At 44.0% G+C, this 13941-nt stretch overlaps 1 protein-coding gene across 2 annotated transcripts in view; it reads right to left on the bottom strand.

Annotated features, from left to right (window-relative positions):
- The window catches only part of LOC119178395 (diuretic hormone receptor), a 199227-nt gene that overhangs the window by 27913 nt on the left and 157373 nt on the right, over positions 1 to 13941 (bottom strand). Inside the window, exons 5-8 of one of the 2 annotated variants that reach the window (XM_075887387.1) lie at positions 5954 to 6054; positions 4862 to 4947; positions 3718 to 3838; positions 2636 to 2786 (exon numbers count right to left, since the gene is read on the bottom strand). In XM_075887387.1, coding sequence (XP_075743502.1) covers positions 2636 to 2786; positions 3718 to 3838; positions 4862 to 4947; positions 5954 to 6054 — 459 coding nt within the window. Of the gene's footprint in view, positions 1 to 2635; positions 2787 to 3713; positions 3839 to 4861; positions 4948 to 5953; positions 6055 to 13941 lie in introns of both variants that reach the window. The other variant, XM_075887388.1, reaches the window with a different exon arrangement.

Here is a 13941-nt window from a genome sequence, read left to right on the forward strand (position 1 = left end):
CATTGATGTTCCGGCCAATTCTGGCTCTTCGCAATCGTCTCAAATCGGTGAAGGTACGCGTCAAGGTCGTCCTTCCTTTCATCAAACGCCACGAGCCACTTGCTTGGGTTCAAGCGGAAGCCATGATCCTCCCGTTCGCTGCTTTCGACTCTAGCTTGGACGGGAGTTTCGCTTCGCTGTTGCAAACGGAGCCGCTCGAGTTCAATTTCGTGCTGCCGATGCCGTTCCCTTTCAGCCATCTCCGCTTCTCTTTCTTCTTTCAGTTGTCGCTCCCTCGCTTCTCTTTCTTCTCTCGCCCTTTCGGCTGCCAGCTTCTCTCTCTTTAGCTCCAACTTCAATTGCTGCTCTCTTTCTTCCTTCGCTCTCTCAGCTGCCAACCTCTCTTTCTCCAACTCAGCTTCTTTTTCCGCTTTGGCTCTTTCGACCGCCAACCTCTCTTTTTCCAGCTCGGCTGCTTTTTCTTCTTTTTCCCTCTGGGTGACCCACTTCCGTAGTTCGGCGCCAGAAAGACCCATCTTTTCACCAAGAGCAACTAACTTTTCGAGATCCATGGTGTCTCGCAAATAAAACCTTGCCGCGTGCAAAAAGTATCCGCCTAGATCAGTCTATCGGAACACTCCCCTGCACTCGTTAACGAGAACACTGAACAACACAAAAAATCGGTCCGATAGCAGTATCAACAACTCGAGGCTCTTTCTCACTACTTTGGACACACTGTGCACCAAAAGGTCCTGTATCGCGGACGCCAGATTAATTGTCACACATGTCCCGTTTATTAGGGAGGCGATCGCCGGGCTAATTCCAAGGGCCGAAGTATTGGCCCCCCGAACCGCACCACGAAAGCGTGGACAATTTAGAAGTGGTCCTTTTTGGCGCGCCAGCGGACGCCGGTTGTGGCCCAAAGAACAAGTCGGAGCTGAGAGTTGATAAACAAAACAAATATTATATTCTCAAAAATGGCAGATCGAAAAACAATACACCAATATGCTCACTCCACAATAGCTGAGTACAGTATGTCACCAATCAATCAACACACTACACAGTACAATTAGCCACACTCGAACAACGGACACAGACAACAGTACACACTACAATGCAGTCGCATGCATTGAACAACCAAGACCCTTAAGACTAAAGAGATAGAAAACCTATTCAGTCCAAAGTCCTTGGAACAAAAGTCTGAATGATACTCTTCCGAGAATCACTCACTCAATGTCCAGCGTTGTTGTCGTTCCGTAGCTCTCGAAGTTTCTCTTCCAGGAAACCTCGCGTCCTGAAATGGCCACTCTCCAAGCTTCAAGCTTCTTCGCCGGAAATCCGTCGGCTTCCCACACGCAGCTGTTGCCCGCGTCTTCGCTCGATAGCGGTAAACCCACGCTCTTGCCTGTAGCTCGAGCCGTCCCTACGGACCAAAAACTTCGCCGACTACACGGCGGAATCTCTACGCACTCTGGCGCTCACTTCCGTCTCCTCGTGTTCTGTCACTACGGGCAGAACCTTCGCCGACTACACGGCGGAATTCCTACGCGCTCCGGCGCTAACTGTCCGTCTTCTCCTGATTTCTCGTCTCGGCCGCTCGATTAAATACATTCCGCGCCACCTTCCAGAAATTTCTCGTCATTTCGTCGGCGCGATGCGCAGCGAAGGCTGGGGAGAGGCACGAGACGGTTCGACTGCCCTCTCCGGAGGATGATTCACTCGGTCTGACCCCGCCTCCTTCGTTCTAGAAAAATCGCGGCCTTGCTGGGCCGCCGATGTGGGGTGAGGAGGATCGTCTGCGAAGCCGTGCTTCTGCGGGGAGAGCGCGCGCCCGGGAGCCCTGGATGTTTGCTTTCTTTTTTTTTTTACCTCGCGGCGTTTCTGCCGCCCGTTGTCGCAAGGATTTGGCGGCGCGCTCTTTTTTAGCGCTCGTTCTGTGACAGAGATATCCTAGCATTTCATTGTTTTTAATGCTAGAAATTGGCACAACTTTTGCACATGCATTTGAGATAGCGGGCAGTAGGGCTCAAACATTAGGCGTGAAATGGTCTTTCTGTTTTTGTGATCAAGCGAACTCTTAGGTGTTTTTATTTTTGGCGCATTATCTTACCAGAGTGTTTTGTTTATTCATGAGCTTATTCATCATCTCGGCCTTAATAAAATACATGTGTTCAGACGTTTTAAACTTGCGAAGAACTACTCACCAAGACATCAGCTCAGACTCAGGTGACTTGGTCCTTCTGCTAAGTGGAAAGAAGCGGTGCTTCCCCCTTGATTCGTGACGTCAGTATAAGCGTATGTTCAACGTTTTTTTTTTCAAGTATCAACGTTTTTTTTTCTCCTTCTCATTTTCTACAGTATGTCCACCCACGCTGTGCAAGTGGACCTACCTCTGGTGTGAATACATTCTGAAGTGCCATTCTTCCGCCTGCTTTCTTCAACGTATGTCATAAACTGGCATTATTAATTCTCCAAACTAACCACTGTGGGCATGAACGAAACGTGCCCTACTTTCCACACTACCTCAATATTCCGAATATTTTCCGAGGAACTGTAGTCATCATATTCATTGCATTGTTGAATTTTACTTCTTGTATAATATCTCAAAAACGCGCAAAACCTAAGCAAGAGTGACCACATAGGTATAAACACTTACCCCAACCGATGAACGCGTAGACGTGTATCCGCACAACTTCAACGGAGAACGTCTTCACGACTAGGATGTACAGGTAGAGGCCCTCGACGAACATCCAAAAGAAATTGGTCCCCATCAAGTACGTGAGAACAATGTACAGACCGCAAGCTGCCTGCGTTTCGGCCAGTGAAAAAGTTTGTTCACACACACTCGCTTTCTTCATTGAACAATGATAGTGAGAGTTTCACCGCAAGATTGAAGCAATGAGTATAATATCTACAAATTGGAACATAATAAGAAGTAAGGCTTTGAGCTTACAATTTAGGCACCTAACCTGTTCCTAACAATATAAGGAAGAGAATACGGCTGCTGCAGTGAGCGATACGGCCTTCACACTGTTTGTCGCTTCAACGCCGTCCGAGTGTGGAGAACATAGCGTGAACAGAAGTGTAGGCGTTTGCCGATCACATTCGAGATTTGGCGCACGTGACCACGTCCGTTCGATCAAAGATAGACATTTTGGTGGGAGTCACGCCAAAACCTGCTGCGAAAAGAAACGTGTTCCTTGGATTATCCCCCCCTGTGGCTGCAAACTTCGTATGGCCTGACCAAAAATTCGCCTGCTTTTTAGAGCCCTTAGAGCTACTAATTTTGTAACCGCAGTATTCAGCGTAAATTTTTGAATGCTCCACTACATCGTTGGCGCAAGAACTTCAAATTCCATTATCTTTATGCGCATCGCATGTGGAATGGTTTTACAAAACAGAACACAAAGCTTCCAGTGTTAGCAACTCTAACTGTCGCGCATATGCCGGCGTGAAGAATGGTTACCAGTGCTCGACTTCGTGTACACATGATCTTTAAATGTAGTTTTGAATTACCTTTGGATGTTCCCACAAAGAAGTTCTTATTCCCAACAAAGTGTTGCTGAAAAGGCAGCATGCCGATCCACATAATTACAAAAGCACGCAGATAACCACAATCAAAGAGTGCATTCAAGACACGTAGGTAAATATGTTACTATTAGAAAAGGAAGCAAGAATGTTGATTAAGTCTGATTCTATCACCACGAACGACCGGGCTTGATTACTTTAGCAACTTACTCTTTGGAAATTTGGCAAAGGCACCGACTGCAGCGTAGCGGTGATGATCCAGGTTATAGAAATGAGAAAGTACGTAACCATAAGATTCACGTGTATTGTGTTTCTGAGGCAGCTGAGGTCCCTGGAGGAAAAAAAGGTTTACTATCTGTAAATGGAAACGTATAGGTAATCGAAGCACTATACAAAAAAACATTGCTTGTTGTAAATAATTGAAGGCTTTCTAAAACGACATCACCAACTCCACATCATCTTTTGTGATAACTACAAAATCAAATATTCTGTAAAGGGAATCATATACCATGCCTTTTCGGGCAAAATGTTTTAACCCATAAGGGTGTTAGAAACTCCGCACTAGACTGGATCTTTATTATCATTAATACATTGCATTGTAAATAGAACGCTAAAATGAAGCTATTCTGTTGGAACCAGCACTACAGCACTTCCTTGCCCATACCACAACAATCATTTGTTCAAAACGTGCCACGAAAACAAGAAAAGTAATGATTAGAATGCAATTTCGCTGAAAAGTAATTTTGAAGTTTCATCGATACACTAGTTTTGACACGCGGGTACTAGAGAACAGTACAACACAACACAAGCGGCATCCACACTGTCCACTTCTGTTTTCTTGGGCATGCGTCTGCGCTGACATAACCTGTACCTATGCTCTATGTCTAAATAAGCACGGCCTGGCATCCTGACATTCTTAAATGCTAACATGGTGGAACCAGAAGCGTGCCTGAAATCATTGAAAGCACCATATTTGGAGTTTCTGTTTTTGACAAGATGGTATTAGGAAACAATCGTACAGGAAACAACTGCAACTGCGTGCTTCAGCTTACTTAGAAAAACACGTTATATTTGCAATATTCAAAAAATAGTATTTTAGTCTTTACACACTGATCCTTCAGAGAACCTTATCTAAGCTCATCCTGTGAAACAAAATTTAGAAATTTGCCATGGCTTTCGGGGTATAAAAGAAACGACTGGAACGTGGTTCAGTGAAATGGTCACTCTGCATGAACAAACAAGGTAATAAAGTGCAACTATTTTATGAACAGTTTCAGCATGCTAACAGTGAGAAAAAAAGCCTCCATTCAATGGCTATGAGTGTGCACTAAATTCTTTGTAGAACGATGCTTACTTGAAGTAAAAGAATATCCACAATGCTAGGGTAAGTGCGCAGAGTGACAGGCCGTAGCCGATGTAGTATAGTAACGTCTCGTCGACCTGAAAGAGAAAAAAAAACAGACTAGTAAAAATGATTGTGCATGCGTATACGACCAATATATGTGTCCTGCAGGAGAATCGCCAAACGCAGCTCTACCTGTTTCACTCAATCAAGCGTAGAGCTGTCCTTGAACGCAGTTGGTGTCATTAGCCACCTCTATAGATTCAAATATTCAAGGTCACCGACGAATTTCATATATAACAACAATACCAGCGTTTCAGCTAATGCTGTACAGAGTAATTGAGTTGCTCATGAAGCGTACGATTGTGATTTCAAAAACGCTATATCGTATTGTACGTAACAGATATCGCGTCGCTACCGGCAGTGTGCGCTCCAACCTCTAACCTTCTCAAGCGGAAAAAAGTGTTACAAAAGAATCGTACCGGAAGCTTTAGGCTTTCTGGAACTGGCCACGTGTGAGCGCTTTCGCCTAAACTACTCGTCGAATTCATTAGCGAGGCATATTTCAACCAGTGCCTAGGTCGAGGTTTTAGTTCACAGTGTGCAGCAGCTAAACCAACGAATGTTTGTTTTACAACTTTGTTCAGTCATCACGGCTGCGTGCTGCAAAAAAGGAGAGAGATTTGCAACCCCTTAAAAATCGTCGTTCAACAATTTTTTTTCTTTGTAGAAGAGTTTAGTCTCAGGAAAATATTAGGCTGAAAGGAGCTCATCAGCTAGCTTTTACGGCGACGGTTGACTATGCTGATCAGCGTTATTCTTCCACGTTTTTTTATCATCTGTTCGTGAAAAAAAGAATTCTGGTTTTGCTATATAGCTGTTCAATATTTTCTTTTTATTGTTGTCGTTCGGTTTAGTCGATTTCATGTCCTTTACTTGAAAGCTTTGACTGATGAACCGTCCTAACTGTTTCTGTGACGGTAATCTTATAAGCCGTCAAAACAAAAAGGCTGTCATGTTTGTGAACCATGCTCTCTAAGAAATGTCGCTCCAAGAGAAAAAAGAAAACATCAGATAAATATGGGCTGTCAAAGGCGAGCTCACTTGCGTGTCAGCCGTGGCTCCTTCCAAAATGGGCCGACAGTTGGAATAGTCGGAACGTGCCGCCCACGATCCGTTTTGCCAACACTGGCGCGTGACGTTTTCTGTAATTCGAAACAGAATGCATGCCCAAATATACGAGACGACACGACAATAACAACAAAAGCGATACCAACAACAACGACGAAGACAGCTAGAGTTTCGAAGTCTGCACAGATATGGCGTCACTTTCAGGGGCGTCGAATATCATTCGAACTTGACACGGCATGCTTATAGATTTAGGGGAAGTGCGACGCGGCGGCAAAAGCAAGTGTAGGCAACGCGAGGCGTTATTTTGCGTGTGTAATGAGAAGTCCCAAGCCTTAAGCTTCCAAGCGCATAGCTGAGGCACATCCAAAAGTGTTATTTGAAAGACACACCGTTTGCATATTTGCGTATGCCAAGATCTCATGTCTAAAAACTGGTTTTCGAGACTCAAAATATTCTGTGACAAGCACCCATCATATATCAACATTTTTCGAGCCATATTTTTTTTTTCGGAACTGAAATGTCATTGCCAAGTGCTTCCGAGAGTGTACACTATGAAAACTTGTAATTTAAAATTTTTTTCTTAATATGACTTTCACTGCTAGCACTTAATGTTAGGCTAAGGTACAATAACTATACGCTAGAAGTCTTTAGTGTTAGGTTGTGAAAAGCCAGTAGACTATGTTGTGGTATTTTGCTTTGATAGGGTTGCATGTGTGTCGTTGGCATGTGCTTGTGGTTATACGAAGCTTCATGTTCCTTGACTCGCGCTGCTAATGCAAAGGGTAGCTTTTGTTTTTTCTTGTACCTGCGACAACAGTGGGCACTTATTCTGAAAAAAAAATCCTGCAGAGATTCTGCAGGTCTTTGGCAAACGTTCCGCACGCATGTTTCTTGTGGCGACAAAGGTTTGGGCGACATTTAACAGAACGAGTGTATCAAATGTTTAGAGGATGTGACAGGGGTGACAAAGAGTCTCACTTGTTTTCATGCATTCGACATCTCGGGTGAATCACGATCTGTGGAATGCAGCTGGATTTGGTTTTCCTGCTCGCGTCATAGGTTCACCTTCGTCCACATGTGTTTGTATTTGGGGCGGTGTGTGCTTTTTGTTGATGTGTTTTTTTTAACGTTTGTCGACTGAAACGACGTAATGTGTGGCAATGTAATGTGGTATGCTCAATTTTGTAACCGCTTAGACAAGATCTGAAAAACACGTTTTAAAAATTCTACAGATATGCTCATAGCTTTTTGTCAGATTTCAAATTGCGATGACTCATAAGAATGCAGCACATGGCATATTTCGTTCACGTAGGGGCTACGTCCGATGGTGAAGAAGTGTTCAGTGCGAGTTAAGTACGCACCATAGTTACTGCTTTTCAAAACCAAATTTATTCAGAAGCGAATCGCCCATGACATTCCAGGTAAAGTCATGATGCAACCGTACAAAAATCACAAATTATTCACATAGTAACGCAGTATATTCAGCTTCTAATAGCACGGTACATATTACAAGGAAACACAAAGCAAACGTAAAGAAATCAGCACCTACTGTTCTTAACGTCTGCATTTCTTACGCTACAACACTTCTGAGCAGCATTTTTGCTGTAGATCTGATGCTCACCAAGCTACCTTTAAAGCGACTATCACTATTAAGTTCAAGTACTTAACGCTTTGTCTTAACGAAATCATGCAGCCTAAACAAAATAGTGTATCAGCTCCTTCCAATGACGAGAAGCGACGAAAGTGGTGAAAGTGGATGTAGGCTTTCCCCACAGGAGCGAAGGAAAAGAACGGCTGAACCACAATCGACACCAGCAGGGAACGTGAGACTTGGCTTCATGTGCCACTGCCAGACGCCGACTTCATTATTTTTTTTTTCGTTTGCGCGTCGCCAAAACGAAGGTACTACAGCCCCTCCCCCCTCCTTCGTGTAGACTAGCGTAGACTGGAAGTCATAAAGTTACATGTTTTTTGTAGTCAAACAGGAGGTCAGGCGTAGATGTTGCTGGTCTTCAGGTTGGCTGGCTTAAGTAAGTCCAAGGTGACAGTTTTTTCATGGCTATTCTGAAGAGTAGCAGTTTCTTTAGTGTGGTTAAAAACGCCAAACTGTTCGTCGAGGGCTGGTGTTAAAGGAGGTTTGACTGCGTCGTGGCGTGCGAAATTGTTGATGTTGCCAGATCAGGATGAACAAACATCTTCTTGTTCTTCGAAGGTTGAACTTGAATGGGCCGGAGGTATTGAGTGCAGTCAAGGAGGGGGTGTAGGAATTTTTGTGGCTGGGCTGGTAGCTGCGTTGATATGAAGTATCTAGGGAGCCGCAGAGAACCTTTATACACCAGTTCTGCTGCTGAGCACTGTATATACGTCCGTATGACATCTCGTAGACATAGATGCATCAGCAGCAAGGCATCACCCCAGTTGGCTCCACTGAGGCGGGTGGCCAGGGTGGTCTTCAGTTGTTGATGAAGGCGCTCCACCGTGCTGTTGCCGCTGGAATGATACATTGTAATATGGCGATATGTGGCTTCCGAAGATGCTATGAAGGCAAGTAAACGGCGTAAACTCAAATTGACGTCCATGGCCTGTTGTTATGGTGCGAGCACAGCTAAAAGGAGGTAACAGCGTTAAAATAAAAGCGCGGGAAACAGTCTTGACAATTATATCTTGATAGGAACAGCTTCTCACCAGCGTGTGAAACTATTGACCATAATGCGTTGATAACGGTATCGCTGAGACACTTGCAGAGGGACCACATGGTCGAAATGACGGCCGGGTGGATGAAAAGTTTGAGAAGGCGTCTTATTATGACAGGAGAGCTTTGTCAACTGAAAGAGCAGGCACATCCCGCGCTGGAAAGCACATCGCCGAGATGGCGATGTTTACTGGTCACGTGCTTGGATGATTTGTGCGAAAAACATATGCCAGTGGGCTAATACCATGTAAATCATAGCATTGGTGACATCTATGTTATGGTAATCATGTTATGACTAGTCAATTATGCGTGTCATACAGTCATGTAATGTCATACCGAATTTGGCTTTGATACCATCAAGAAAACGGCCAGGAGAGCTAAATGTCGTAGGCGGCTAGGTTGATATATACGCTAAAATTTACCGAATTTCACTAGGAAATGCTTTGCATTTAAAAGAGAACGCGAATGATCACTAGTTCTGAATGAAACCGGTGATGTACTGGGATATCAGAATAGAGTGTCGTCACTCCTACATTATTTATACAGCATCACGCGCAGTGCGAACAACCTAATGCTGTTGCGCTTGACTTACATACGTACGAAGCGTGTATAACTTGATACACACGAAATCTAATAAGGCACGTACAGCTCTAACACTACAACATATACCACAGCGGGTCAACATAACTCTCTATGAACGCTAGTCACGCCCAAGATTATGCTACACACGAACACTAAAACAGTTGCGTTGAAAAGAAGGTATATATGCGAACACGTTTGCGAAATTGCACCCGACAACCTCAAGTTCCCTTATTCATCACATTGCCATCACCCTTCAAATTATACTCCATTATTACTTAAACAGAAAGCCAGTAACTGCCTAGCGCGTTAAGCCGCTGTGGTATAACAGTTGTGTGTGTAGTCGACAGTTGATCCAAATGACATGGCTGTTCGCCAGACGCGGCAGTCACACTTCAATTGATTAAATACATATGCTAGACGCTCGTGAACTTAGTTTTACGTGTACATTAAAGAACATGTATGGTCAAAGCTCCCAAGTTCCTCAACTACGTTGTGTCTCAATGTCATATTGTTGCACTAGGACATACTACCTCCACATTATCCTAATTCTGTGCGCACTATACCTCTCGCTCGCGTTATTTGCGGCGGCGCGTAATTACCAAAACATGACTGGCTGACTTCGAATTACCTGGCATTGCAGACAATCCTTGCTGAGCGCAGCGAGGATAAGCCAACTTGACCAAATGCCGACATGAAGCATGCGAACGCTTTAAATATGCGCGATAAAGTCATATGGAAAACTGACAAATTATAATAGTGAAAATGGCAAGAACCGATATGTGAGAATAAATAGGGTTTTACTAAAAAGAATCACTTTCGTTTGTATGCAAAGGTGCGTCCAAATTCATCAGCCCGTGATAATATATCATAAGGGAAGTTTCTTCTAGGAAAAATATTCTGCATAATTTTCTGCATGACTACTCAAGCACAAGGCGAAAAAGTCGTTATGCTTTGTTATGCACTCGCTTAACACAACGTGAAGGCGAAATTCATCATCTTCACTTCCCTTTCAACCCACGTATTGAGCGTATACCTTGCCCGCCTTAGAAAGCTATCTGCGCACAATGGGTTATTGCATTGCCTCCACGTTTGGAGACAGTGCAAGCGCGCTTGACCTTATCTGGTTTTTTGTTGCCTCCGTGATAGGAGCACCTTTCACCAAGGAACAACATCACGTGAAGACGCTGGCGTGCTCGTGAGGTCAGCTTATGGGACGTAATAGTGACGCGGAGGTGGCACGAAAAATTTCTGGCTATATCTTACGTAATTACAATTTTACCTGGTACGTCTTCACGCTAAGACGGCTTCTTTCGCGTGAATCCTATTGACGCCATCACTAACGAACCTTTTTCGTGTTTTATGAAGCATCGGAGGTTTTCGCCTTAAACATTTACTTAAACATTCGATTCGCTTCAATGAATCAAACGCCAGAGCATCGTGTGAAGGAAGATTGCCATAAGTAACATTAAAATACCATGTTTTTAGGCTGTTCGTTTTGAACACTGAAAATAAAGACATATGGTATCTTCTAATGGCCATCACAAGTGGCTAAATAGGAAACTATGAATAGGCCATCTTAAGGCCCACTACAGTAGACAGCCCCACGGGGACAGAATCGGAGACAAGTCGAGGCAGTGCGTTACCTTGTCAAACAAGATGGCGGCCTTCTGAAAAATTTGGATTGCTCAGATCTCGCCGGTGCGGCCGACATGCGCATAAGTACGTACTGCCTTACGCGCTTAACGTAATACACGCCCCGAATTTTCTTGATATGAACATAACGGGGTCTAAAAAACAGTGATTTCTTTCATTGTGTTTTTTTAGTTTTTTTTAGTGCACGTAATGTATGTTCATATCGCATGGTCACTATCGAGACACGATCCCCTAATGTGATAATCGGGGCTTTATGTAGTTGTCTAAGCTGTAAGATTAGACTACATCTACGATGCTGCCCCAAATTAGGGCACAGCTTTGTTTATAGAATACTTTGGAGTACAGCAGTTTTTTGGAAAAAAAACTACACAGATATTACTTCAGCCCTAACATTAGCTGTATTAAAACGTTTAAGCTTTGTTCCGGAAGACAGCCGCAATGAATACCCTGCAGGAAAGGGGACGGAAAAAATTTACTGATTTTACTTCGGCTGCATTGGAAACAGAATAGATTATTGAAACAATTTGACATGTGAGAACATCAAAAAAGCCGAAGCGTTATATTATCGCCCCTGTGCATGGCTTTACGAGAAAAAAATTTATAAGGCAATCTGTCTCCGTGATTGCATGCACATATGAAGAGAGTCCTAATTTAATCATTGTTACCCTTGAGTGATGGATCTGCTTGCTGGAAATCAACCAGTTGGAATGATTAAAATATGGCACACAAGGAAGCGTGGCGCTATTGCACGCCAAAATTACCTCGATTGATCTAGAAAAAAACATGGAAAGTCACTTGCCTCTTGCCCGCCTAAACTTTTATTAAATGCCCGAGGAGCAGGTTCAATGTGGCCTATGTATTGTGCAATGTCAGCGCACGTTGAAGAACACCATATGACCGAAAATATTGGAGCCGTCTACTGGGGCGAGCCTGGTAATCATATGAGTATTTTGTAGCCTAAAACAACACATAATGTTAAACAAAGCGCGGCTAACCAGACGACGATGATGAAAAGGACGAACACAGGTGCTGACTTAGAACTAGTTTATAACAGCAAAAGCTATATATGGCTACAAGAAATGAAGACCCATTCTGTCGAGAAACATTCAGTGGAAAACCATTCGGTGGAGAACCATCGGTGGAGACGAGCGGTATCCATTGGCTGTGTTTCGAGGTACGTCGTCCTCAGCCTCGTACCCAAGTACGCGTGCCATCGGCTGCGTTGTGAGTGACGTCATCCACCCGTCTCAACTATGGCGGCGAGCACGCGTGCATCAAATTCAACTGATAACTTCCACATTGGTAAGTCCCGGACAACTCTAGAGAAGAGCGCCGACTATGGTAACATGAAAAAGCTTGCATTCGCTGATTCTATGGTGCAGCCTAGCCATGAAAACAGGCTTGGGTGTACGAGTGCCAGCAGCAACTGCGTACCGATGATCCGGTGGCCTTCCAGGTCACCCTAAATAGCAAGCGGGAATTCTAGCGCCGTGGCGGGCTGATCCTGCAAGCCATGCCGCTCAGTAAGCTCGAGATATCAAACGTTTGCAACAACGCTGCGCCGAACAAGCCGAGTCACGGCTTGTTCGGCGCAGCGTGATGCAAACGGCGTCAACGTGATGATTCGCGTCAACGTGATGATTGCGGGAGGGCGTTCGGTGGAAGCTTCTCCAGCGGCCCTTTGGGTTCATCTGTGACGTCTCTGACTTCCTGTGTATCGAGAACACCTACTGCGAGTAACGCATTGCGAAACGCATTTAACCACTCATTACACTCTTTCACAATCGTCATTATGTGAGGCACAATGTGCAGCATGTGAAATAAATGATTTATTAAACCCAAGTCAAACGTGTGTCTCACCTCATTTATAAGTACTAGCATGTAACCAATATTTGCGAAAGGCTTCAGTGCAGCGCTGGTTTAACCTACCACTAAATACCATGGCAGGACATTTCAGCTTTCGCTGCTCAACCATTTATATGAAGTGCTTGGGCGGAGATTTTTTTTCACAAACACGTATACTATAAGGGCGGCAAAAAAAGAAAAAAAAACAGCACATAAAACAAAACTACCACAAAATTTATGACAACAAATAAGAAAAAATACACTAGCGATATATGTAGCCAAGCTATGAAATTTAGTGGCACATTCTCTCTTCGGATAGCTCAACACTCTTTTGGTGAGCGCTTTGGAAGCTGCCACAAAAGTTCGGACAAAATTCACTGGACTATCTACGAGGAGGTAGCAATAGACCACATAAATGAGCAATGCGCAAGCGTGGCAACAATATCCTTCACCCAGGAACATTTAAACTATCTTAACAGAGTACAGGAATATAACGGACAATGGCTAAGCTTGATATTTTGCTCAAACGCCCTGTGCTTTTCTTTTCTTGCTTAGCTTTCATCTTCGTTTCTTCTTTCATGCCGCTGTTTGTATAAACGTTTCTGAAAAAAAACCAATCTAGTTGTAAGTCAGCCGATTGTTATCATGCCGGAACAGAACAACAACAAAGGGACAAGAAGAAGACGAGTGCTAGTCTTCTTCTTGTCCCTTTGTCGTCGTTCTGTTCTCGCTCTATAACAATCGTCATGTCATACGAACTAGCCCGAACCACCACACTTGTAAGTCAGCCTGCTGTTTGCCCTCCTCATTGCCCTGGTCACAGTAGTTGCAATCTGATTCCCCACGCATTACAGATAGCCCGTATTTTCATCTTACTTGCAACGACTTACGAACAAGGTGTTGAACAGCAAAAACAATGCATATTTTGCATCAGCAATGTGGAGCAATAACCACTTGCTCAAAGCGAGAAGAATCGATTCCACAACGTGAATTTCAATATAATGTGAATATTGATGATGGCGCTAAGATTTGGCTGAAGCTGCATATGAAAGTACAAAGTGGACTTGCGTGTCAAAGTATTAACGGTGAACTGTAAGGAACTTTAAGATTGTGCAACTACTTTCATCTAACTGCAGTGATTCGTGCGCCTGCCCTGCATTAACATGAAAAATACAATTGACCTCACTGG

Source organism: Rhipicephalus microplus, chromosome 1, assembly GCF_043290135.1.
Source record: "Rhipicephalus microplus isolate Deutch F79 chromosome 1, USDA_Rmic, whole genome shotgun sequence".
Taxonomy (NCBI): domain Eukaryota; kingdom Metazoa; phylum Arthropoda; class Arachnida; order Ixodida; family Ixodidae; genus Rhipicephalus; species Rhipicephalus microplus.